Genomic DNA, 26565 nt, shown 5'->3' with positions numbered 1-26565 from the left:
GGTCGCCGTGAGGGTGAGGAGAAGGGCAAGGCCGAGGCTGACCCGGGTGAGGTGAAGCCGGGCCAGATGGAATTGTTCGCTGCCATGCTGGCCAGTATGAGGCAGGATTTGGATCAGAGGGCAGACGAGAGGGCACGCGAGCAGGCTCAGAGGGCAGAAGAGAGGGCACGCGAGCAGGCTCAGAGGGCAGAACAGAGGGCAGACGAGAGGGCACGCGAGCAGGCTCAGAGGGCAGAAGAGAGGGCAGACGAGAGGGCACGCCATCTTGCCGAGGTCCTCCAGAGCTGTTTCTCGTCGCTGAAGGTGGAAACCCAACAGTACGCCGACCAGGGCTGCGACAGCGCGAGGAGTGAACGGCTGGAGGAGGTGCGGACCCAGGAAGGCGAGGTCCGAGGCCTGAGGGAGGTGGAGAGGCAGCTGCGAGAGGTGGCACCGTCGCACGCTGGGGAAGAAGGCTCAGTTCTGGCAGGAAGCGCCGGGGCGGCGGTCCTGCTGGGGCCTATCAGGGACCCCTGGCAAGGACTCCTGGAGCCTGGTAGCGTCGTGGCGGAACCAGTAGCTGCCGCAGGAGGTTGGGGAGCCCCCGCCTCGTTGCCTCCCTCACCCCCTTCCTCTCCTCCATGCCAGCCGGCTCGCAGGTCACGTAGTCCGCTCTCTCTCCCATGGCAGCAGCGAGAGGTGGCAACGTGGTGCGGGGAGGAACAAGAAGCGTCACGTGTGCTGGCGGCGGGTGCACGGGTGGCGGACTGGCGGGGCTCCGCGTGGGGCCCCTGGCAAGGGCCCCTGAAGCCTGGTGGCGTCGTGGCGGAGCCGGTGGAGGCTGCAGGAGGCTGGGGAGCCGTCGGAGCCGCTCCTTTGGGTCCAGCTGGTGCTGGAGTCGGACCCATTAACCCTGCCTCGTTGCCTCTCTCACCGCCTCCCTCTCCGCCATGCCGGCCGGCTTGCAGCCCACGTGGTCCGCCCGCTCCCTTCTGCAGCTCCCCAGCCTCCCGGCGCTCAGGGAGGCTTAAGCCAGCGGGGCACGGCGGGAAGTTGGTATGGGAGGCCCAGTTCAAGATGCCAGCTGCTGCCCAGGGCTGGGGCGAGGATGAGAAGGCGCTGCAGCTGACAACAGCGCTACGGGGCTCAGTGGACGAGCCAGGCCGCTTGGTGGGGAGCGCCGAGAGGACCTTGGGGCGGCCTGACATGCTGGCCGCTACGCGACTCCAGGACGCGCCACAGAGGCTGTGTGGCGTCACGGGGCACTGCGTGCAGTCTGAGGGCCCAGTGGAGGCTCGTATCGGCGTAGGCAGCGCTGTGGAGCGCCGGCCGATGGACGTCGCCGATCGAGACGAGCCGTGCGTACTGGGCCTCGACTACCTGACGCAGGGCGAGGCCTGTGCCGACCTTGGACGGGAGCTGGAGAGGCTGCGCGGACAGGCGCCTTTGCTTCCGAAGGTTGGTTGTGCAGAGGTAGTCGCGGCGGAGCGACTGCACCTTGCCCCGGGGACGGAGGCCAAGGTCCTGTGTTGCCGGTCGGACGCGATGCCAACGGAAGGCACGGTGGAGTCCACTGAGGGCCTGCAGCTGCCTGGTGGTGTGGCAGCCAGACGGAGTCTCGAAGGAGCGGGGGAGGAGTCAGTCACGGTGCTAGTGGCTAACTCCTCCGACGAGGCTCGGAAAGTACCCGCTGGTGCCAAGCTGGGCACCTGTGTAGAGGTGGAACAACTAGAGGAGGCGTCGGGGAGCGCGGAGTCGGCCGCTGTGAAGCCGCTGCCCAACTTCCTGGAGGATTCGGCGCACCGGAGCGCCGCTCACCTGACGGAGGCGCAGACGAGGGTGCGCCACACCCTGGCTCGGTGCGCGGACGTGTTCAGCGGGGGTGGATTGGACCTGCTGGGCTGCACGGGGTTGTTGAATCACAACATCAGCACGGGAAATGGTGCGCCCACCAGGAGCCCGCCCCGACGTGTCGTGCCGGCCAGGCGGGAGGAATTGCAGCGCGCCGTCAACGAGCTGGCGGCGCAGGGGGTGATGGAGCGGACAGACAGTCCGTGGCCCACAGCAGTCGTCCTGGATATGAAGAAGGACGGCACGCAGCGCTACTGTGCGGACTGCCGGGCGCTGAGGGACGAGACTGGCGAGGACTCTCACCCCCTGCCTTGGACCGACGACGCGCTGACGAGGGCCATGGAGTTCGGGGCATTGACGACAATCAGCGGCCTAGCGGCGGCCGCCCCGCCCTGCCATGACTTCCGGGGCCGGATGGCGAAGGTGAAGATGAAGGCAGCGTCGATGAAGGCGAGCCCGGAGGGCCTCCGTGGCTCGTGCGGGGGCTGTGGCAAGAGGGGGCATAGGTGCAGTCGGTGCCTGGGGGAGCGAAGGACGCGTTCCCTCGACCGGCTGAGCCCCGACGCCCTCCAGCCGCGCTGTAAGGACTGTGGCCAGTCAGGCCACCGCTTGAGTGCCTGTCCCTGGTCCAGGGACGCGGCGCGGGCGGGAAGCGCGGACGGGCTGGAGAAGGGAGCCGACTTCCAGCCGTCTCCCGCCCTCGGGCCCCGCCTTGAGTAAGCTGCCGCCGCCCGACCAGCGTGTTGCCAGTGGGAGGCTTAGCGGTTGTAGCCACGACGCGTGACAGTGGACACCGGGGGCTGAGGAGTGCTCGGCATGGCCTGACCCAGGGTAGTGTGTGCTGCTGGAGGGGCCAGTGGAGGCTCGTATCGGCGTAGGCAGCGCTGTGGAGCGCCGGCCGATGGATGTCGCCGATCGAGACGAGCCGTGCTTGCTGGGCCTCGACTACCTGACGTAGGCCAGTAAGGCTCGTGGTGGCCTCGGACGGGAGCTGGAGAGGGTGACCGGAATGGTGCCCTTTGCTCCCAGGAGGTTTTCGAGCATGGCTGCGTGGGGAGGTAGTCACGGCTGAGCGAGGGCACCTTGCCCCGAGGGTGGAGGCCAGGAGCCGGTGTCGACTGTCCCGAGCGTCACGTGGAGTGGATGGCGTGGAAGAGCCCACTGAGGACTGACGGCTGGTCGACGGCGTGGCTGACAGGCGGAGCCCCTTGGGGGCGCGAGAAGAGACTGAGGAGGACGTGGTGGAGGACAGACTGATTTATGTGTATTGCATGTATTTTTCTGTGTTCAATGCTCGGCCGGGAGCTCAGGCTACCGGTGGATTTGGCCACGGGGCGGCCTCCCGACGTGAGCTTGCCCACCGTCACCTCTGGCTTCGCAGCGGCACTGCAGGAAAGCCTGGCTGAGGTGCACCGACTAGTGCGGGGCAAGCTCAAGGTGGCAGGCCAGGCCATGAAGGAGACATACGACCGGCGCAAGAGGGACGTGAGCCCCAGCAGCAGCGAAGGGGACGTGTCAGAGGTCGACCACGGGGCGAACGAGAACATGGGCGGTGCGGGCGAAGCGGCAGATGTCAGTGACGACCCTGAGCAAGTACCTGGGGCCGACGACGCCGCTCTGGGTGCCACCGCCTGCCTACCGCCGCCCGCATCCCAGCGGCGCCCTCGGCGAGAGAGGCGTCGGCCGGGATGGTTAAGAGACTTTAGTGATGTCCCAGGGGACTGATTAGTTTGATTTATTTCATGTGTTTTGTTTGTTGAATGTTGGGGCAGCCGGGTCGACTGCCTTCTGAAGGGGGAGATAGTGTTACGAATGTGCTGTATGTGAATGATTGTATGTGTAATGTGAGGAAATTGTAGCATGATGCAATGTTAGCTCAGCATGGTGCAACTCTACTTGTTGGGACAAGAGAGACAGAGGGGAGCCCGGGGCCTCCGGCCGCCGGGCAGGAAGTGCTGAGTCGAGCAGTGGCGAGCGAGGGGCGCTGAGGAGCGGTTGAGGGTGGCGTGTCTGGGCTTAGAGAGGGTTCAGCGGTGTGCTCCGCTGGCGAGCTGTGTGCATCCGTGTGTGCGTGTCTGTCGTGCCCCTGTACTGTGCCTGATTAACTGACTGTTCTGTGCCCTTGAAAGTTGCTGTACTGTGTGAGGAACCTGTCATTAAACTAGAACTTAGTGTTCAACGTGTATCCTTTGTGCCCTACCTCGTTCCCTCCTCCCCTCGGTGTTCGGTGTGGGCCGCTGTGAGTGACTGGTGCCCGTGTGGTTGTTCTGGTGAGGATCACGCCGCCTGCCTGCCCGTGTATGGCGTGTGGTAGGGGGGGTGGCGTAACAATACCCAGAAGCTTGCAGCACTCAGCAAGGATTGTTGACTCAAAATTCCTTCCCTGGTCGGAATGGAGCTCGTTAGGCACACCGAAGCGACAGAAGAACTCCTCCACCAAAACCTTGGCGATGGTAGTGGCTTCCTGGTCAGGGATGGCGTAGGCTTCCGGCCACTTGGTGAAGTAATCCATTGTGACACAGATGTACCTATTTCCGTTCGTCGTCAGAGGCAAGGGTCCTGCTATATCCACTGCCACCCGTTCCATGGGGGCTCCAACCTGGTATAGTTGCAGTGGGGCACGGTGACGCTTCTTGGGGCCCTTCTTTGCACAGCACACCTCACACGCGTGACACCATTCTTCCACGTCCTTCCTCATGCCAACCCAGTAGAACCTTTGGCGCAGGCGACTCAGTGTCTTCTTTACCCCTAGGTGTCCGCTGGTGATGCTGTCGTGCATTTCTTTCAAGACGCCTTCCCGGGACTTCACAGGTAACACGTACCGTGGACCAGTATAGTGGTCAAGACCATCATGAGAGACCCAGCGTCGCTGCAACACCCCGTCGTCTATCCGAAGAGTGTCCCACTGAGTCCAGTAATTCTTGGTAGTAGGGCTTTCTCTCGAGATTACTTCCCACCCAGGTCGCGTTGACGACTGACTCAGCCACTCCATAATTGGTCTCAGATCTCGGTCCTCCCGCTGCAGTTTTCCCAAGTCCTCCCATGGCACTTCCGCTGTCTGTTCCACTTGGCAGCCCGTCATGGTGGTTTTCCTGCACATTGATATCTTCGGGGCATGTACAGGACAGACTGCCATGGTCGTTGCCCCCGTGAACCAGTTCTCCTTCTTCCCTCGCCCGAGTGTTGGTCCCTCGCCAGGGGCACATTTTTCCGACACTCATTCTTCCAGTGCCCCTTTTCTCCACAGCTCCAGCACTTGGGTCCTTCCCTGGGCTTCTTCCTAGCCCCACCTTCATATTCCTTCTTCCTCTTATAGCATTCGTTCTCCTTGTGCCCACCCTTCTCGCAGTACCAGCACATTCCTTGGAACCTGTCTGTGTCGCTGACAGAGCCCTTTCGTACCCTAAAGCCTGAAGTCGAGTCGTCCCTGAAGCTTGACAAGCTAGACCTAACAAAGGACTCAAACTCCATGGCACGTGCCAGAGCTTCCTGCATTGATGTTGGCTTAGCTTGGTTCACTTGTATCTTCAGCTGAGGGCTGTCCAGGGCATCGATGAATTGATCACGCAGCAAAACCGTCAGCAGGTCAGGGGTGGCACCTGGGTATGCCTTGTGCGCCATGCTCTCAAGGTCCTGAGCGAGTTCCTGGAGAGGCTCGCCGCGCCTCCTGTTGCGGGTTCTGAACCTAACCCTGAAGAGCTCGTTCTGGTGCTTGGTCCCATAACGTTGCTCCAGCGCCTGTGCCAGCCCGCTGTAGCTGCCCTTTGTCGCATTGTCGAGCTGAGCAAGGACCTCCAGCGCCGCCCCTTTCAGGCTAGTGGCCAGCTGTACCGCGCACTCTTGGTCATCCCATCCGTTCCGAGCTGCCAACAGCTCAAACTGAGCGCGGTAAGCCTCCCAGGAGACCTTGCCATCAAACTCCTGAGGCTTCTTTCTAACAGGCGAACCCAGCAGACCCATGGGGCTGGCGGAACTTCTTGCGGGGATAAACTCAGGCGAAACAGGGCTCAAACTACCCCGGACTTGCGTAGGAGAAGCATCTTGGGTACAACTAGCCCCTGCAGGCACTGGCTGTCCGTTTCCAGCCAAGCAGTCTTCAAGGGCCTTCACTCTGTCACTTACTTCTAGTATTTCTTTGTGTATCGTCTCCCGTACCACCTCCATCTCTTGTTGAAGATTTGTGCACGTGTTCTTTCTTGTTGTTCTTTGAGTTCTTGGTGTGCTTTTTCTTGTTGCTGCTGTGCTTTTTCTTGTTGTTCTTTGAGTTCTTGGAGTGCTCTTTCTTGTTTCTCCCCCTGTAGTCTCAAGGCTTCCAAAAGTTCAGTTAACATGTCGTCCCTCTGGGCAGCTTGGGAACGAGTCTCCATGGCGAAAAACAAATGCCTACACTCCTGACACCAGTGTTATGCCGGACGTGTTACTTGGGTTCCGTGTCGCCGTCAGGAGACTCCGTGGGAGGGAGATATGTAAACACTTTGCACAGTTTCTGTAGTTTAATGTTCTTCCTTAGTAGTACACTTCACTCTGACTCTTCACTTACCACTAGCTTAATTACTATCACTGGGACTGACTCTCTCTCGCCCTCTTCTCCTATATATCCAGAACAGTACAGTCTGGAATATTACAGTATATTTCAGATCATACAAGAACATGTAGCAAAAATATATGCGAGTTGGCAACACTTCCCGCCTGGCGCCTGGCCGCGCCCCGTGGGGCGCGGACGGCTCGCCTTGCTCCCCGCCCCTTTGCTCGTTTCTCCGGGAGCCTTCTAGAGGCCTATGGTCGCCGGGGGAAGCTTCCAGCACAACAATAGTTTATTGTTGCAAGTAAAACAACAAAGGAGAAGGGAGGAGCATGCCATCCCAACCCCCAGGCAGTACAGAGTATGGAAAATAGCAGGAAAAATGTCTTGCAGGTAATCGAACAGTTGTAAACAAGCGTTATAGGCCGAGGAATTCAATTAAAAGGAAAATAATGCATATGAATGATCCACACACACACACAAAAAAAATGGACATAATTAACTTGAATGATGAAAAAGAATAAAATCGAAAATAGCATGAAAAAGGTCTTGCATATCGAGCAGTTGCAAATCACCGTGAGAGAAACCCCACATAAATAAACCCCACAATAAATAAACCTCAAAGTAAATAGCCAATAAATACCTTAACCATAGAAAAAAAGGAAAATAGCACAGGAAAAAGGTGTGAGGAAAAAATTACACATGAATAAACCTCAAAATAAATAGCCAAATAGCTTAAATGAGAGAAAATAAATGGAAATAGCAGGAAAAAATAAAAAGGTCTTGCATGTAATCGAGCAGTTGTAAATCAGCATGAATAATAAATAGCCAAATACCTTAACCATTTGAAAAAAAGGAAAATAACACAGGAAAAGTTGTGAGGAAGAAAATACACATGAATAAACCTCAAAATAAATAGCCAAATACCATAAATGAGAGAAAATAAATGAAAAATATCAGGAAAAAGGTCTTGCATGTAATCGAGCAATTGTAAATCAGAATACCTTAAACATAGAAAAAAATGGAAAATAGCACAGGAAAAAGGTGTGAGAAAAAGATACACACGAATAAACTTAAAAATAAATAGCCAAATACCTTAAATGAAAGAAAATAAATGGAAAATAGCAGGAGAAAGGTCTTGCATGTAATCGAGCAATTGTAAATCAGCGTGAATAATAAATAGCCAAATACCTTAACCATAGAAAAAAATGGAAAATAGCACAGGAAAAAGGTGTGAGAAAAAGATACACACGAATAAACTTCAAAATAAATAGCCAAATACCTTAAATGAGAGAAAATAAATGGAAAATAGCACAGAAAAAAAGGTCTTCCATGTAATCGAGCAATTGTAAATCAGCGTGAATAATAAATAGCCAAATACCTTAACCATAGAAAAAAAAAATGGAAAATAGCACAGGACAAAGGTGTGAGAAAAAGATACACACGAATAAACTTCAAAATAAATAGCCAAATACCTTAAATGAGAGAAAATAAATGGAAAATAGCCGGAAAAAGGTCTTGCATGTAATCGAGCAATTGTAAATCAGCGTGAATAATAAATAGCCAAATACCTTAACCATAGAAAAAAATGGAAAATAGCACAGGAAAAAGGTGTGAGAAAAAGATACACACGAATAAACTTCAAAATAAATAGCCAAATACCTTAAATGAGAGAAAATAAATGAAAAATAGCCGGAAAAAGGTCTTGCATGTAATCGAGCAAAATCAGAATACCTTAACCATAGAAAAAATGGAAAATAGCACAGGAAAAAGGTGTGAGAAAAAGATACACACGAATAAACTTCAAAATAAATAGCCAAATACCTTAAATGAGAGAAAATAAATGGAAAATAGCAGGAAAAAGGTCTTGCATGTAATCGAGCAATTGTAAATCAGCGTGAATAATAAATAGCCAAATACCTTAACCATAGAAAAAAAAAGGAAAATAGCACAGGAAAAAGGTGTGAGAAAAAGATACACACGAATAAACTTCAAAATAAATAGCCAAATACCTTAAATGAGAGAAAATAAATGGAAAATAGCACAGAAAAAAAGGTCTTCCATGTAATCGAGCAATTGTAAATCAGCGTGAATAATAAATAGCCAAATACCTTAACCATAGAAAAAAATGGAAAATAGCACAGGAAAAAGGTGTGAGAAAAAGATACACACGAATAAACTTCAAAATAAATAGCCAAATACCTTAAATGAGAGAAAATAAATGGAAAATAGCAGGAAAAAGGTCTTCCATGTAATCGAACAGTTGTAAACAAGCGTGAGGCTGGCCGCAGAGGGGCCGCTGAGAGGGTCGGGACAATGCCACCCAGCAGGGCCGCCAAGGCAAACAGGGCGCTCATCCACGAGTTCTGCACCATCACAGGTAACTATAAGACCACCATTATTCACGGGTTTATAATATATTTAATGGGGGAGCCGAGGAAATGGGAAAATAAGGGCTTCCATGGTCTCTGTCTCCGTGTTTCCGTCATGACTCGAGTGTTTGTTTTGCTTCTCTGTGGTTATTTAGTGTGTTTTTCCCTGTTTGTGGTTATTTAAGGTAACTATAAGGCAACCAGAATGCATGGGCTTATAGTATATTTAATGGGGAAGGCGAGGAAATGGGAAAATAAGGGCTTCCATGGTCTGTCTCCGTGTTTCCGTCATGACGAGTTTGTTTGTTTTGTTTCTCTGTGGTTATTTAGTGTGTTTATCCCTGTTTGTCGTTATTAACGGTAACCATAAGACTACTTGAATGCATGGGTTTATAGTATATTAATGGGGATGTCGTGGAAATAGGAAAATAAGGGCTTCCATGATCTTTGTTTCCCGTCTTGTTTCTTCCTGTCATGGGTGTACATGATTTTCTGCTCTTAATTAATGTGTGTTCATCTCTTAGTGGTTGTTAAGGCTAACTATAAGACTACTATGATTCATGGGTTAATGCTATCTTTACTTGGGAGGTGTGAAAATAAGAGGAAAAAAGGGGGCTTCCATGATCTTTACGAGTTCATTTTCCTTATACTCTTGTGGGGCTTAAGTTCTAACTTTTTCTTCGTTTTCCTGTGCATTTATGTGGTGTGTCTGCTGTTATCAAGACACTGACTATTCATTTATGTGTATAATATTATGATGCTTTTCTTTGTGGATATATATATATATATATATATATATATATATATATATATATATATATATATATATATATATATATATATATATATATATATATATATATATATATATATATATATATATATATATATATATATATATATATATATATATTTGATTATCCTTGAAATAGCTCTTGTGATTCAGAGATAAATTGGCTCCAGGGTTTTTGTAGCTGTTTTCTGGTGAATGAAAATATCTATAAGAAAGAGCATCTTATTTTACCCAGAAATGAAATCAGATAGACCATTCAGTAAAGCTAAATTTTTCCAGAAAAGTTTTTAAGATTCTCATTACTATTTCTGTTGCTTAGTTGCTTACCTAGTGATGCTTGCTTAGTGCAAATCACCAATTTATTTTTGGGGGTACTTGTGAAGAATTATATACCGTACTTAGTGTCTCCATCATTGACATCATTAACCAGTGTGTGATGATGGCCATTTATTCTGTTGTAGGTGCAGATGTGTCCTTGGCACAGAACCTCCTGGAGGCATGTGGCAACAACCTGGAGATGGCAATCAACATGCACATGGAGGGGGCAGCCGGCGGGGGTGGGGCTCAGTCCCACCCAGATGCAGCAGTGAGACTCCATTTGATTTTGAAATAATTTTCCTTGGGATATCAAACTTTTGTTAGGAACTTTGGCAGTGCCTACAATATAACTGTAAATGTTGAGTGCCTGGGCTGTTGGCATGCAGCCCACCCAGCTGTTCATCCTCCCTTTTGTGCTGGTCAATAAATGGAAACTTAAGGAAATGTAGGAAATGTAAACTGTGGCAACGTGGATGTGACACTGGCCCTGTGCCCCTGGGTAATGGGTTTTACCCACCACAGGTTCAAAGACTGAGGTGACAGAGGTGTGTATCGACGCAATCCATAGCCTTTGTGTATGTCTCCAGCTTTCACAGTTTCAACTCTTTCAAGAAATGGGCTGTCAAGATACCTCTGTCAACAAAAATTGATCTTCATTTTTTTGTGTTGTTCCATACCTATATACTTGTTATTGGGGTACAATGTTAAGGGCATTTTTTAAATATTTTGTTTTGCCATCAGGCTGTCTTCTGTGTCATTAAAAAATAATACTGCTGGGTCATTAGTACATAGTAGTTTAATTTATTTACCATTTTTTTATGGTTAGGAAAAGATCAAGGGCCAGCCAATGGATATTATAAATGCTCGTAACATTCTGGTCCCATGAATTAAAACAAAAGTTGCAAAAAATATCATCTTTTTTCTTCCAGAGGTGCCTTGGTAACCCCTTTTTCAAATATTAATGCCTAAACTTTATGTGATCTAATTTTCTTCCAGAGGTGCTTTTGTAACCCCTTTTTGAAATATCCGTGCCTAAGCTTTATGCAGAGTCAGCTTCCCATACTCATTGCATGCATCTCCCCAGAGCACAGGAGAAGATGTTGTGAGAGCACCCATTCCCCAGAAGCAGGAGGTACTGATTGATGGGCCTGATGAAATCGCCTTCAATTTCCGTGGCAGACGCAGAGCCGTGAGATCTGTATTTGACAAATTTCGAGATTTTGAAGCAGAAACTAGTGAGTCAATTTCTTTGCAATTATTTTTTCATATGCAAGAAAATCAAAATTACACTTTATATTCTGTAATCGCCAAGGTAGTTAATAAGGTTAGTAAGTATTAAAATCGATTTTTCTAGGATTTTAATTTAGATGATTTTTTTCATGCAGGTTATGATATGATGGTAACAGTGTTGTCCTTATATCTAGCAGGGCATGCGATGGGCAGCATATTGCAGTGTTTTCACTCGAGAAACGAGCAACTTTTTTACTGTGATTTTTGAACAGGGCGTCAAGAGGAGGAGCTGCTGGCAGGAAGTAGTGAGGGGGATGCTGGTGGAGAGGCCTCAACCAGCAGCAACAGTAACAGCAGCAGCAGCAGTCTCTCAGCCTCAGGTCGGAGCCGCAGCAAAACAAAGACGTTAGAGGATCTTTTTCGGCCTCCAATTGATCTCATCTACAAAGGAACATTCCAGGCAGTAAGATTGCTCTTGCTGCTGTCAGATGAATAGCCCTGGAATTATTTTGTAACTTTATTTGTGCTTTCATTTATTTTTTTATTAAAAAGTTAGAATCCATATTAAAATTAATGTCATTTTAACTTTATCTTAAACACACTGTTCCAGGCCCGTGACTATGGTGTGGCGAAGAAGCGCTGGCTTATGGTCAATATCCAAGATGCAAGTGAGTTTCCTTGTCAAGTCTTGAATCGTGATGTGTGGTCCAATGCTGCTGTGAAGACGATCATCAAGGAACATTTCATATTCTGGCAGGTACTGTCAAGTTGTTTATGATAGTGTGTACTATTCGTGTGGAGTGCCTATGCTTACTGGACATGCAAATCAGGTTTTTTTTAAGGGTTTGTAAGGCCAAGTCTAGGGGTCACCATGTACCGGACTACTCCTTTTTTCAAGGAGTTAGATTTATTCTTCAGTTGAACATACCATAGTACTGATGATCAAAGCTTTGATTATTGCATTTTTGGCTTTTATGTTTAGGTGTTTCTCTTTTCCCATCCAATTTTCCCTCATCCCCCACACGCAGGTGTATCATGACAGCGAGGAGGGCCAGAGACACATGATGTTCTACCAGGTGTCAGAGTGGCCACACGTTGCCATCCTGGACCCGAGGACTGGGGAGTGCTTAGTCACGTGGCACAAGCTGGATGCTGTAACATTTTGTGACTTAGTGACAGAGTTCCTAACTGCATACCCCGGTCTGGACGAGAATTCATCACCTCCTAAGAAAAAACTACGAGCAGTAATTATTATTTTTTCATTGATTGATTTTAGTATTTTCTTTGATGGTTTAGGACAGCAGTGTACATGATATTAGCCTTTCTTCTTAAAACTGGAATCTTAGAAAGTGTTACCTTGTTGCTCAGAAGTTTTCTTCAATCAGTCATGGTGGAAAGGCAGGAAGGGAGGGAATAACATGGAAAGGATATTAAGAATGTGTAAAAGAGGGCAAGATGATTGATGACAGAATAGGGAAGTTTATCGAGGGCCAATGAAAACAATACTTTTTACTTAACCGTCATCACTGGCTCCAAATTTTCCTTGAAAACAGTTTGGGAGGTTGCTGCACAAAATTTAAATAGTTACATTAAAATGTTTCAAGGATATTAGATATAAGATATCAGCATTTTTTTCAAAGTGAAGAATGGTGCACGAAGTGTGTCGAAAATATTATCAAAGTAAAGACATTGAATCTCCCACAGGATCCAAGTGACAGTATTTTGGAAGCTGATGAAGCATCCCAAATTGAGGCAGCCATCAAAGCCTCTTTGGCTGAGTCTGAGGAGGGAAAGCCGAGTCCGGCGGCAGCCTGTGAGGGTGATGAGGAGAACCAGGCAGAGTCAGATTCACTGGAAACTTTTGACTCTGATCATGAAGAAGTGGACTATTCACTTGCTAAGGAAAACCCAAAGAGAACATTAAATGGTGAAAATACATTGTTTGGAAAAGTAGTGAGTGCAAGTGATGAGAAGGAGGACAGCAAGAGTTCTCACAGTGAAGAGAAGTCATCAGACACAGAAAGCATGCCCTCCAGTGATGACTTGGACTGGAAATCATACTTGGGTCCTGCAGATGACCCAGAGTCAAAGTTGATGCTGAGGTTGCCTGATGGCACCAGAGATATTGTGTCAATGCCTTCCTCATCCAAATTAATAGTATGTTGCTTGACTCTTCTTAGGTGTACCACCACCACTGTTCACTAGTGTAGCACGATTGCCTAAGTAAGTCTAGGGTGTTGACTTATGTGCATATTGCTTTTCTAGGGAGTTAAATTTATTGCTCAGTTGAAGATATAGTCTCAGCGGTGTTGACCATAATTTAAGATTGACTTTTACATCATTTCATCATTTTATAATCTCTGTCATGGTTTAAATGTGTCTTCTCATTACAGGCTCTGGTGAAGTATGTTAGCAGTAAAGGTTACAGCAGCGAGCAATATGAGCTGGTAACCAACTTTCCTCGTCGTGAAATCTCTCAGATGGACTTCAATATAACTTTAGTAGATGCCGGGCTTTTCCCTCAAGAAGCAGTATTTATCCAAGCTAGATAACCCTTTTTAGAATTGTCAGGTTTAAATTTGTCGTTTTTAAAGTTGAGAAACTTGTACTGCCTTTTTCACTGCCACCAAGTTTTTAATCAAAATGTTTTGTATTAACCCAGTCAGAGCTAAAACTGGTCCAAACAATATATGGCTGTGCTAAATATCATGAGCCATAGTTTTGTACAGACTACTATTTAGTGAGTACTGATGTAGTACACATAAAAGTGCATGTACATCTTTTTGTATTATCCATCACTAATACTGCCACCACAGGAACACATGTGATTACTTGTTTCCATGAAGTATAGAATCCTCATTGTTAAGTCTTAGGAATATAGGTGGTCAGATATTAAGACCACTTACTCAGGATTGGAAAGCTCCATGTTTATATTAAATGTATATCGTAAATCATTTTAATTTGAAAAGCGAGTCAACTCAAAAGTACGTGGACAACATGAAGGAGAGGAATTGGCTGGTGAATTCATTGGTGCCAAGCTGAGCCATGAGTTTGTTGGGAAGTATGATGTGGTGAGTTGGCTTCAGCTTGGCTTCTAGGCTTGGTCCATTAGAACAACTAGTCCTGCAGTACTTACTCATTTTACGTGGTTTTATTATCATCAGTTTACCCCCTTTTTAATAGCAGATTTTGAGTTCTGTTACTGCAGGAAAGGAGGTAGATGATGTTTAGTCTTCCTGTTCTTATGAAGGTTTTTAAAAGATGTTTTGATTTTTAAACTAAATATCTTGGATTATAAAGTAACTAAAAATTGTTTAAAGATCCAGATGTCTTCTGAGAAGCTCATAGTGGTCATTTGATTCAATATGCCAAAAACTTTGCATTAGGTGCAGTGTAGTTGTCCAACTAGCAACTGAACAATGTCAGGCCATAAAATAAGAAACTGCTACAGTTATTAATTTTCTTTTATCTCCTACATTGCCACATGTGGTGTAGTTATGAGCCTGACATTAGTTTGCCTAGCTACAAATCCTGGATTCATTCCCAGTGTGGGCAGTCTACATGCAGCCCACCCAGCTGTTTATCTTCCCTTCCAGCCTGGTTGTTAACCTGGGGAAGGTAAATTGTGGTAACCTGGATGTCACACTGGACTTGTGTCCCATGGCAATGGGTTCTTGCCCACCACAGGCTCAAAAGCTGAAGTAATCTGAGTCTTGACACAAAGCGTATGCCCCTAAATTTGTCACCTTCCTCTGTCTTGGAAACAAAAGTCACAAGAAACTATTTTAGGGGAATAACTGGGATGCAGAATCAATATCATTGCCTCTGCTAACATCTGGGCAGAGATGCTGTTATCATTCAATTATATAATGTCAGTACAGTTTTACTCCTCTGCTAATACTCCTTCATATTTGTTCCTCATGTCACTCTGTGTAGCAGCATAATATTAGGCATGCGTTTGCTCATTACAGTGAAGAATATGTACAAAAACACAATAAGATGAAAGGTACTCGGAGAGGAGTCAAAGACCATCTTGTCAAGGAGAAGAGTACATGTAAACCTATTATATTTACTAAATATTGATAATATTAACATACTGGTAAAATATGTGTGCAAGAAACTGCCTGTCAAGGGCAAGGGAGGCGACTATCTCCCCAGGCACACTCGGGCAGCCCAACGGGGGGAGGTGGGTCTCTCTTAACTGCTGTATCTCAAAAACTATTCATCACAACTTAAAAACAAAAAACACCATTGGAAAGAGAAGGCCCAGATCTATAAGATTCGGTTATGTATACCTCTCCTGCGAACGTACAGGCATGTTCAGGGGGTATTGCCTGTGAGTGTGACTGGCGCTCGCAGCGAGCTTTTAGCACCACCAGCAAGTGACGTTAGTGCTCGCTCTTTTAACCTCTGTATCTCAAAAATTATTCATCACAACTAAAAACAAAACAAAAACACCATTGGAAAGAGGAGGCTAAGATCTATAAGATTTGGTTATGTAAGCCTTTCCTGTGAACGTACAGGCACGTTCAAGGGGTGTTGCCTGTGAAGATGTGCATCTGTGCGTGCGCAAGTCAGCCATATTGAGGCAACTGACTACATCTCATGATAGGGTGCTGGCAGGGTAGTATTTACAACTATTTGGTAAAAAAATCAGTCAGGTGATGGGTGAAGCTATGCTAAAATGCTGCTATATTGGACAACAACATCCACCAGTTACTCGTCACTAGATTTTCTGTGCTAGGCTGATATGATTTTCCACCAAATTTAGTGTAAAACCCACTGAATTGGCAATGCTGAAGCTCGTAAAATATTGTCGGAACACGCTCATATGCGGGAAATTTGAGTGTGATTGGAGGTCAGCGAGCGTTTAGCACCACCAGCAAATGACACTATGCTCACTGCGAGCATTTAGTAGTTTAAGGGTTAAGAGCTAAAAAAAAAATACTGAAGTGCATGATTGGATCTTAAAATCTGTTCATTCTTGATATCTTGGTAAGCTGCACCTCGTTCCCCAGCAGCGTAGAGTATGTAACAGTTATGTTCCAACACTCTCGGATATAGTACTTAACCCCTAAAGGATAGGTGGAAGGCAAAAGTGCTTCTCTATAGCCGGGCATGTTTTGACATTTCTCATCTTCCATTATCAGTTTGTCAGCCATGCTTTGACGTATACCTTTAATTTTCATACCATTAAGCTTATCCATATTAGGAAATAGTAGGAAACAAAACTGCAGATCTATAGGTATTAGATAATTAGAGTGCTCTTGTATTGCGAGGATTGTATGAGCTGTGTTATGAGATCGTATGAGCTATGTGGGGTTATACAGCTGAGCCAGACCTACGATACTGTTGAGAAATGGGTGTGGCTTACCGAGATATCAAGAATGAACACACTGCAGTTAACCATTCAATATTTTTATATATTTTCCTTGAGTTAGAATAACATTCAGCAATGGCACAGGAATAAAGATATTTTGATGATACTGCAGAGTTGCTGCTGGTCAGCAGACATCTTAGCAAGTATTATGAAAAGCTGTAAGCAATAACGAAGTCAACATATTTGAGAAGTAGAATGTTACACAAAACATAAGGAGTTAGAGCATTTGACAACCCAAACTCCTGTCTCTTGATTCAGAATGGTTTGAATTCACAAAAATAAGTGTAGTACTGTACCAAGAATTGTACTTGTAAACACACAAAAAAGAGTTTTATAGTCTCATGTGCCATACATTAATAAAATAGAAGTTTTTTTAAGAAAATTATTCATTTTTAACCATGACTACAAGTGTTCCCACAGAGATGACATGTTTTGTGACCTAATTTACAATCTGTTGCATCCTTCTCAAATTAACTTGATTATTTTTTTAGTAATGGAAATCCAACCCATCATTTACATCATTCATGTAAGGATGTGTGTTGAGTTTCAACAAAATTGGTTCTGTATATTCAGCTTATCTCCCAAAATGTTTCGTGCACCACACTAATTATTTTCATTTTTAGGGTTTCCCAACTAAAGTCATTAAAGGATCAAGTACATGTATTATATACCACTAAAAGGTTATGTTTCTTTTTAGTTTTAAGGAGTTTATATACATTATAATGTTCTATGAATAAAAATACGTAACACAACAAAGCTGACTTGTAATCAGTGAATTATCAAACAACGGGGAAGTAAACATTCTCACCTGAACCACACGCCCGCAGCGCTGCTTAGCAACTAATCTCATGGGTGTCAGTTGTTTTAGGTATATTATAATTGTTAAACCTTCATGGTGACACCTATACTGACTTTGGCCATTTTTCTGTTACCATATTTTGTTTATTCTGTTTCACTTACCTCTGCATTATATTTGCCTGGTAATGAAGACATATGGTTTTATAGCAGATTTGTTATACTGTGGTAATTAGACGGTATAAAAGAGATTCACAGGCATTGCATGCATGCAAGAATGTGAACATACTAGTACTTGACAGCAACTGTACGACACCTTTTTATTCTGGCTTAAATTGATAAAGAATGGAGGATAAATGACTGCACAACACTTAACCTTAACCAGAGGCAAATTTCCATACTGATTCCAAGACTATATAAAGGAATGACTTATCAAACATTCTAATTGATAAAGCACATCCTATACTCCAATTATATATTATATATACATGCTTAGAGGGCTGAACAGATGGCACCCAAAACTCCTTGATTTCTTGTGTATCTGACTCTGATTCCCTAGACTTTCTATTATAACTTTGCCATGATGACTCACACAAGATGTCATTCCATCACAACCAAATGGCTGTACCACCTACATTATTACATAAATGATAGTTTTCTTAATGAAATCAAGAGAAACTCAGTACACAAGCAATCAAGTTTGCTATAATTTGACTAGACTTAGGCAATACAGGAGGAACTAAATGACCTTTTATGACTGGTACAATAATTGGATGATCCAGTTCAACATTGACAAGGTTAATCAAAATTCATTAATATTACCTTAATTTCATTGATATTGCACATTAAACTTCATACATTACATTTTATTATTGGTAAAATATACATGATATTGTACCCAAATTTTCAAATTTTCTTTTTAAACGCTATGCTGGTTACACGCGAGCCAACTTTTCCTCCAAACATGAAAGTTGGCATTGGAATAATATGTTCTACCATAAAATCTGAAAAAAAAAGGAAATACTTCTGAAAAATTACCCAACTCTACACTTCAATGATGCAAGGTAATATTCTAATAAATTTAACTATGTTTTAATGATAGATACAAAATATCCTGCAACTTACATTCTGAGAACTGCTCCACCAGTTCCTCTTGTGTCCAGTTGCAAGAGATGATGAGGAAGATGCCATCTTGGCGAGTCATGTGGTGAACAGCTTTTACATACGCTGCCCTCTTGCCGCTGGGGTCGTCTGGACACAGTGATATAGCATCGTACGTCCCTTTGTCATGGCACAAGTCATATTCATTTGGGACTAAACTCTCACCATCAGGATTTATGATGTCAAAGTGCTGTTGGGGTAAGAGTTGGGTTGTAAAATTCCTGGGAATTTTGAACTGGGAAACATATACATATACACCACATCTATATTAGAAATAAATTTAGTAGTAGAAACATATAAACCCGTAAGACCACACAAAACAGCATCCCTAACAATATAACAAATTACAGCAAATATTAAGACAATTCAATCATTATAAGCTAGGCTAAAAAAGGTAAAAACCATAAAATATAGGTAAAAACAGTAAAACTGAATATAAATAAGATGAATAAATGAAAAAAAAAAAAAAAAAAAAGTAGAATGGCTATAAAGGAGTAAGAGCACTGCTCCGAACACTTGCACGTTGAGTCATCCCGGGCTATACAGTAAGTCCGACCAGTGTTGCCATATTTTATCCATTAATTTTGCATCACTGTTTTTCAGAGACATGGCTAGATCATTAGAGAACTGAAGCACTTGAGACATGCATCTATATACTCCACTTCTGTGCAACTCCTGCAGTGTCATTACCCGTGACTCCACAAACAATCTGAAAGTGCTTTCCCACGGTGGGACCCAAAGTAGCCTCCGCAGGATATTGTTGTATGTTACCTGTAACCTGTTCAGCGTAGACACCCTGTAGCGACACCATAAACTAGAGCAGTATATTGAGTAACAGAAAGTCTTAAACAAGTTACACTTGACAGCAGGGGTTGAAAAAGAGAAAGTCCTTATAAGCATGTTTCCTCTCGCACACAGTTTACGGGTTTCCTTCTTTATGTCCTCATCATCATCCATAAAATCTTTGGTAATTACATGCACCCAAATATGAAAATATGAGAAGAAAGAAAAGTATTGATGGAAAACGTTTTGAAGTCGTTTTCTTTCTACTTTCTAATCTATGTATAACACTGATAATTATAATTTGGCAATTTTGGTGATCAGTCATAGCACCATTCAATTCTCTAAACTATCTCATCATTACATCATAATTTTTTTTTTATTCAGCATTAAACATTAACTACAGGTGACTTACCTTGTACGTAATGTTTGCTTCCTTCTGAGCAGCAACAGCTTGAGCAAGTTTTATTGCTTTCTGAGAATAATCAATGCCATACAGATTTGTAAAACCTTCTGCAGCCTGAAAGGTAATACACCATTTTCAAAGAATAATGTATTATGTTCTGATGTTATATATATATACAGGATAAATCTTTTGCCAAATGAAAGATTCCTGGTTATTTAACAGAGAAATGGAGTACATTGTAATATTAAACTAATCTTACCAAATTAAGGAGGAAAGCCCCGTTGCCACAACCAATATCAATGACCGATGACTGGGTGGTGACAAGGTCTGTGTCTAGCACCCACTGAAGCACTTTGTCCATGCTATCCTCAAACCAAATTTCACCAATGTCTCCATGATTCTCAAAGTTTGTAAGCTCATGTTCATACTGATTGTCCCAGCTGAAAGAAAGAAAACAGAAAAAAATGTATCTCCTTACCTTGCAGTTACCGTATATATCTAAAGTTTTTTTTTGGTTCATGGTACAGGAGGGTCATACTACCACCAGGGTCATTGAACTACCCGTGGAAATGCCCCAAACTCCTGCAAAAACCGTAGATATCAAATATGTGTGCTTGAGCGCCGAAATGTTTGACCTTAGTTGAGAATATTTAAAGGGTACAAAGGAAGAGCATGGAGAAGAGACCGAAGAAGCGATACAAGGCGCCCAAGGTCTACTGAGGATGACGAAGACGAAGTAGAAGTTTGCCTGACGGTTTACTCTAGCATGGCTCATAGGGAAAGGTCATCCAGGTAAGAAATCCAGCTAAGGGTGCAGGAGGAGGTCACACAGACGCACACTCACGTAGGTACTCATTACGTGGGTTATTGATACTGTCACTCACTATTCTTTGGTTCCTAGCTGTGACGAGGGCAGCTCCGTGACCTTTGACATCTCGAGAGTGTGGCTGTGTAGAAGTCAGGTCACTGGGAGGGAAGAAACGCACTCATCTGACAGCTTGTTGTTTTTAGGAAGCTTCTGCCTCCTTAACGGCACCTCATGACCCACGTGCGAGGGAAAAGAACAAGAGTGTAATAGTGGAAACAAAGGGCAGATAAGGGAAATATAAAAAGGAAAGTTCAAAGTAAGCTAACGCGAGGAAAATAAAGGAGAAAAAATAGAAAAGCAAAGTCAGTGGAAGCAAAGTGTACACATGCACTGTGCAGACAAACCGATTTTAATTAACAGAGCTCAGTGCAGCGTAAGCAGGAAAATGTGTGCAGTGAAGTATTTAAGTGTAAAGAAGTATCAAGGAGGACCAAAGAAACAATACAAAGCGGAATAGCTCAAAAGAAGAAGAAGAAGAAGAAGGTAAAACAAGTCAAAATGAGAGAAAAAAAGAAGTGTGTGTGTGTGTGTGTGTGTGTGTGTGTGTGTGTTCACCTATTTGTAGTCTACAGGGCCCGAGCTAAGCTCTAATAGTCCCGTCTCCATATCTACATTCATCCAGCCTTTAATTCCTTCATTTGTTGGACACTGCTCACCTCCACCACCTCTTCCCGCAGTTAAGATGTCCCATGTGTTAACACTTCTATGTTGAAAACTATACTTTTTCAAGTCACTCAAACAGGTTCCTTTATTAATTTTCTGTCCATGTCCTCTCAGCCCCTGCGTTCTCGCAGTTGAGAAGAGATCATCTCTTCCATCTCCTTCAATTTGTCTTCATACGTCATATTCGAGAGTTATGGGACCATTGTAGTTGCAATTCTCTATATCCTTTCTAACTTTCTGATATCCTTCTTTTTGTGAGGCGACCATACAACTGCAGTATATTCAAGTTGTGGTCTTATCAATGTTGTTATTATTTTCTTCATCATTTCATTGTCCATAAAATGGAATGATACCCTTATATTTTGCATTGCATCATCCTGTAGGTTTCTCCACACAGCTTGTTTATGTGTTTTTCTGGGGATAGTGTGTCTTGCATCGTTACTCCCAAATCTTTTTCTTCATGTACTACCTTTGAGTGTGTGTGTGTGTGTGTGTGTGTGTGTGTGTGTGTCATCATCATTTTCATCATCCCATTCACTGCAGAACGTAAAGCCTCACCCCATCGTTCTCCAACTCTACCTGATGCTCACACACGTAGGTAAAAGAAAATATCCAAAGATGGTGGAAGTGAAAAATAAACATAGATAAAGTACAGCACGTGCGTGGCAACATTTATTGATTTCCTTATAAACTATCATACTTATGCTAGATAATGTAACAAAAACAAGATGAAGAATGACGTCACAGTAAGCAGAGGTGAGGTCACTCCAGCAGCCAGCAGCGTAACATTACCACGCCGGACGGGTTGACGCTAATGGTGAAGGAGTCGTCGGGCATGACAAGGGACCCCACCTCACCCTCGAAAAGGTCCTCTACCCAGTATCCTTGGGGCGAGGTCAATCCCTGGTCCTTTAGAGTGAGGGTCACCTGGGAGTACGGAACAGATTGGATTGTATAAATAATATTCAAGCTTTGGACAAAAATTCACCTAGCTGTTCATCTTCCCTTTTGGATTTATTGGTAAATGGGTACCTGAGGAAACATGTAGAGGGTAAACTATGGTAACCCAAATGTAGATGGGCAGTATTTTTCCATAGCGCCGTATAGAGCACTTTTTCTTTGCTGTTATTTTTTTTTCACTTTCTTTGCCATGACCTATAGAAGTGTGACTCACCTGGGTCGGCGTGCTCTCCCCCCGGTTGAGGATGGCCAGGGCGTAGGAATAGCTGCCGTTGACCACGGGCTCCACGGGGCGGCTCCACACCTCGATGTTGTTTGTCTGAAGGGAGGAAAGAGAAGAACGATTTTTTTTTTTTACAACAAAGGAGACAGCTCAAGGGCACAAAAAAGGAAACAATAATAAAAAAGCCCGTTACTCGCTGCTCCCAAAAAGAATCCAAAGAGGGATAAATGATATGACACTTCTGTTCTCATAAGTGATATATGTACATTTTCGACCCTTCTTTTCCGCACTGGGTTAGTTATTCTGCTGACTTACATGCGGCTGGAACGTAATACTCTCAAGACTAGATACATATTAAAGGGTTGTCCAGTCTCGTCTGTTAGTTATATTTTGAGGGCGTTTTATAAAAAAAACGTCTAAATCTAAATGTTTGCCTGTTCTGAGCATATATTTTGTTAGAGTCGTTAAAACGGACTTAGGACATGGGAGAAGGTGAAAGAAAAGAGAATGAGAGAAGAGAGAGAAAACAACTTACCTTGCTTATCCTGGCGCCCTGGATGCCGAGGGGGTCCTGGTCGACAGCGATGACCCGGCGGTTGAGGAGGATGTCCTTAAACGCGGGACGGATATCGCGCAGGTCCACCGACATGATAAGCGGTGCGGCCATGATGGACCAGATGGCCATTTGGGTCTTGGCCTGGTCGTAGCTCAGTCCGAAATTACCGATGATCAGCTGAAACGCAAACACACACTTGCAGATTTTCTTGTAGGAGAAAACAAACAATGAAAAACAAATAATGAGAAAAACAAATTTAACTGATTTTAGTTTTAAGGTGACTAGGCTATATACAAGGTTTGAGAGACAGAGAGAGAGAGAGAGAGAGAAGGGGGGAGAAGAAAAGATGGAAAGAAAAAAAGGAAATAAAGAAACAGACAAACAGAGAGGCAGACAGACAGACAGACACACAGACAGAGAGCATACCACCTCCCTCCCCCATCACCTAAGCCTGTATAGTCACCATATCAGGATCGTTCCAGTGGCCCGGCCCGGCGAGGGGGGCGAGCTGGTCCTGCACCGCCGCGTAGTGATCGATGATGTTCGAGACCGAGGCCCACGAGTCTCCGATGTCAGCGTAATTCCGCCACAGGTTGCACGTCTTGACGATGGCCGTGTAGTTAGGCTGGGAAGGGAGGAGACACACATATGCATACACACAGAAAGAAAAGTAAGTGTAAGTAAAGCGATAGAAATTCATTCATTTTGTGGTTTTGTCCGAAAATGAAAAGAATGGATTTTTATCTTCCGTTCCAGTAGTCTTGCATCACTCACGTTGTTTTCGTAGTCAGGCCAGGAGCAGGAGTACACCATGGGCCTCCCTGTGTTGTTGAGGTGCATGCCGAACTCGGGGTAACCTGCGGCAGAAGAAGAAAAGCGAAAAATGTTACATAGACGATGACGCGATAAACTCTACGGAAACAGCCAGCCATATTTACATTACTCAGCGTGGTGTAGGAGTTTTGCAATCACTATTGAGTCTAACAGTGCCAACCAAAACCGTGAGGCAAATATATAGAAACATGTAGCATGGGAGCATGTGTGATTGACGGAAGACCTCCTTGACAGCCAGAAGAGGGAGAGGTGAGCTGTTTTTTTTGTGGATAGCTAGTATGAAGAGGAGGATAACAATCCGTACCTTCGTCCATCTCCTCGGGGGTGGAGTAGCAGCCGTCCAGCTTCACGTAGTCGACGCCCCACTCGGCGAAGGTGTTGGCGTCCGTCTCCAGGTGGCCGAAGATGCCCGGGTAGCCTGCGCAGGTCTTGTTACCGAAGTCCTCATAGATCCCGAACTTCAGCCCCAGCGTGTGTATCTGTGTATGTGCGTGAGGGGGGTGAGAGAGATATAAATAGGTAGATAGATAGATAGACAGATAGATAGATTGATAGATAGATAGAGAGAGTATATGTAACTTATAATCATATATATAAACGTAAAAAGAGAAACAATTGGAGAAATTAAATTCTAACCTTTGCTTGGGTAAGATGGAGTAGACAAACGCTAGACGGAAAGATTGAAAAAAAAAATGGGAAAGGCCATGCTTAATATCTTAAAGTGGATCGTTATTACCTGTTGTGGATGATAATGATAATGATGATGATGATGAGGAGGAGGAGGGGGAAAAAACTTACGAAATCTGCGAGGGCGGGGATGCCGGAGGGGAAGCGGGAGGAGTCAGGCTGCAGGCGGCCGTCGGCGTCCCGCTCCATGTCCATCCAGCAGTCGTCGAGGCAGACCACGTCGTAGCCGGCGCTCAGGTAGCCGTCTGTCGACATCAGCTCCGCCATTTGCATCATAAGGTTCTGGCTGGGGGCGGCCATATTTTTTGTTGTTGTTATTGATGTCTTTTTTTATTTGTTTGTTTATTTGAATAAGGACCCCTCCCCTACCCCTCCACACTATACACACACACACACACACACACACACACACACACACACACACACACACATACACACACACGTTGATACCCAGTGTTTATTTTCGGAAGTTAATACCCTCTCGTGACGCCTAGTACCTGATGCAGTTGTACGGATCGTTCTCGCAGTCAGTGTTGCACCTGAACCGCTCCCAGGCCAGCCAGCCCATGGGGGGCGTGAGGGCCAGCCCGTTGTCCAGGGCCATCGCCGCCCCCGCCCACAACGCCGCCACCGCCGCCACCACCACGAGCAACTTCATGTCTATCGAGAGGAATAAATAATGTATGATAATGTTGGTGATAATGACAGTAATGATGATGATAATAATAATGGCTGACATCATAATAATAATAAAAACACACGTGTCTTTTTTGTCCAAGTGCAATGACTGCCTCGTTTTAGGTGTGAGAAACTGTCAGCTGTCTCATCTTTGCTTATGGAAAAACGTGTTGGGTGGAGATAAGGTGAGGCGGGGGTTGCTGGGGACGAGGGAAGGCGTTTTGGGTACACCCCCCCCAAAAAAAAAAAAAAAAGCCTGCATGCGACCAGATATAAACACGTGGTGAAGTTACTAACCATCCAACACAGTGCGATAATAATAATAATAATAATAATAATAATAATAATAATAATATACAAATGATCAGTAGTGAAAGAAATGGAAATTAATGTTATAAAGAAAATGACCACAAGTAGGCTATGTAACGTAGGCTTCTATTGCAAGTTCCGCCGATCAGTAAATTAGTCTGACTTTTTATACGCCGCTCTGTTGTCCTTTGCTCAGTGTTCTCCAAGCTTTAAGGTCTTGCATGTAGGTTTTATTGCAATTATTACCCTTACCACATACATGGAAACCTTTAGAACTTTAGGCAGTAAGTGCTCTGTGCCTTCCATAGTCTGATAACTTGTTTAGTAACTTTTATTTTTTTTTAAGAAGATTTGACCCAATGAGTCTTTCGTTTTGATGAAGTGCACTATAGTAAAGCCTTTGCATCATGAGATAACTAAACTATTTTGTTAGAAATTGCGTTTTGATCTTCATATCTTTGCTTTTCTCTTCTCTGATTCTCCATAACTCCTATCACGTCCCTGTACTGGGGCATAAAATCTTACTTAAGGCTACATCTTCACCAGACTGTTAAATGAATATACTGTAATAATGATCGCAGTGCTACCAGGTGGCTTGCAAGAAAGTAATGAGGTACTGAGGTAGTGAAGAAGTGAAGTATTTAACTGTGAAGGTATGGTATGGAAATATTGAATTAGTGAAGTATTACGGTATGGAAATATCTAAATAGTCAAGTATCGAAGAGTTTAAGTATTGAGATATTGAAGTATTTAAGTATTTAAGTAGTCTATTAAGGTATAGAAGCATTGAAGTAGTGAAGTATTATGGTATGGAAATATTGAACTAGGCAAGTATTAAAGTATTGTGGTATCCTGTTGATGTGTATCTATTGAAGTGCTACCAGGAGCCTTGCACGTAAGTTGTGAGGGTAGCCTATTGCACTGACCGCATACTTACTCTTCCCAATCTTATGACACTCTGATGGCAGATCAAAACCCAGCCCGCTGATTGCTTGAATACCGCCTCGTTTTGGCTCACTTTCCCTCCGGGCTCGTATATATTAGCCCCCCTGGGTGATGGAGTCATTGAACCGCCTCCTCAGGTGTCGCCTTCCCAGCGTAGTCATTCTTGGCCCAGGCACGTGTTAGCGTTTGTTACCACGCCGCTCAGTAATTGGGGTCCACTCTTATCAGACATGCAGCTGTAGTCCGTCCCAGCGA

The 26565-nt window shown here is 44.8% G+C and overlaps 3 protein-coding genes across 3 annotated transcripts; 1 reads left to right on the top strand and 2 right to left on the bottom strand.

Moving 5' to 3' along the window:
• The first annotated feature begins 8590 nt into the window (after positions 1–8590).
• Positions 8591–17201, top strand: LOC127004554 (UBX domain-containing protein 7-like). The gene is made up of 8 exons (XM_050872396.1): positions 8591–8732; positions 9979–10103; positions 10920–11070; positions 11338–11528; positions 11676–11822; positions 12094–12309; positions 12770–13222; positions 13459–17201. Exons 1-8 carry the CDS (start codon positions 8669–8671, stop codon positions 13615–13617), a joined length of 1506 nt encoding a protein of 501 aa, XP_050728353.1. The 5' UTR covers positions 8591–8668; the 3' UTR covers positions 13618–17201.
• Positions 17202–18052: 851 nt separating this feature from the next.
• Positions 18053–20638, bottom strand: LOC127004555 (EEF1A lysine methyltransferase 2-like). The gene is made up of 5 exons (XM_050872397.1): positions 20472–20638; positions 19847–20027; positions 19597–19701; positions 18366–18591; positions 18053–18244 (listed from the first exon to the last, which is right to left on the bottom strand). The coding sequence occupies exons 1-5, from the start codon at positions 20519–20521 to the stop codon at positions 18147–18149; spliced, it is 660 nt and encodes a 219-aa protein (XP_050728354.1). The 5' UTR covers positions 20522–20638; the 3' UTR covers positions 18053–18146.
• Positions 20639–21763: 1125 nt separating this feature from the next.
• Positions 21764–26459, bottom strand: LOC127004553 (alpha-N-acetylgalactosaminidase-like). Its single transcript, XM_050872395.1, has 9 exons — positions 26303–26459; positions 24876–25038; positions 24490–24664; positions 23996–24170; positions 23632–23714; positions 23321–23482; positions 22837–23034; positions 22293–22397; positions 21764–22045 (listed from the first exon to the last, which is right to left on the bottom strand). Exons 2-9 carry the CDS (start codon positions 25034–25036, stop codon positions 21881–21883), a joined length of 1224 nt encoding a protein of 407 aa, XP_050728352.1. The 5' UTR covers positions 25037–25038; positions 26303–26459; the 3' UTR covers positions 21764–21880.
• Positions 26460–26565: the final 106 nt, after the last annotated feature.

The sequence above is a fragment of the Eriocheir sinensis genome, chromosome 28, assembly GCF_024679095.1.
Source record: "Eriocheir sinensis breed Jianghai 21 chromosome 28, ASM2467909v1, whole genome shotgun sequence".
Taxonomy (NCBI): domain Eukaryota; kingdom Metazoa; phylum Arthropoda; class Malacostraca; order Decapoda; family Varunidae; genus Eriocheir; species Eriocheir sinensis.
This window is presented reverse-complemented; position numbering and strand designations above follow the sequence as displayed.

Bases quoted from the DNA above. Each gene is read 5' to 3' on its own strand.
- LOC127004554 (XM_050872396.1), top strand. From the start codon at position 8,669: ATGCCACCCAGCAGGGCCGCCAAGGCAAACAGGGCGCTCATCCACGAG. The intron at 11,071-11,337 runs GTGAGTCAATTT...ATTTTTGAACAG, and splicing joins AGATTTTGAAGCAGAAACTA to GGCGTCAAGAGGAGGAGCTG. The intron at 11,529-11,675 runs GTAAGATTGCTC...ACACTGTTCCAG, and splicing joins ACAAAGGAACATTCCAGGCA to GCCCGTGACTATGGTGTGGC.
- LOC127004555 (XM_050872397.1), bottom strand. From the start codon at position 20,521: ATGTCAAAGGTCACGGAGCTGCCCTCGTCACAGCTAGGAACCAAAGAA. The intron at 18,592-19,596 runs GTAAGTCACCTG...TTACCCCAACAG, and splicing joins AAGCAAACATTACGTACAAG to CACTTTGACATCATAAATCC. The intron at 18,245-18,365 runs GTAAGTTGCAGG...TTTTTTTTTCAG, and splicing joins GGTGGAGCAGTTCTCAGAAT to ATTTTATGGTAGAACATATT.
- LOC127004553 (XM_050872395.1), bottom strand. From the start codon at position 25,036: ATGAAGTTGCTCGTGGTGGTGGCGGCGGTGGCGGCGTTGTGGGCGGGG. The intron at 24,171-24,489 runs GTAAGTTTTTTC...GCACATACACAG, and splicing joins TCCCCGCCCTCGCAGATTTC to ATACACACGCTGGGGCTGAA. The intron at 22,046-22,292 runs GTGAGTCACACT...CCGTACTCCCAG, and splicing joins GGGAGAGCACGCCGACCCAG to GTGACCCTCACTCTAAAGGA.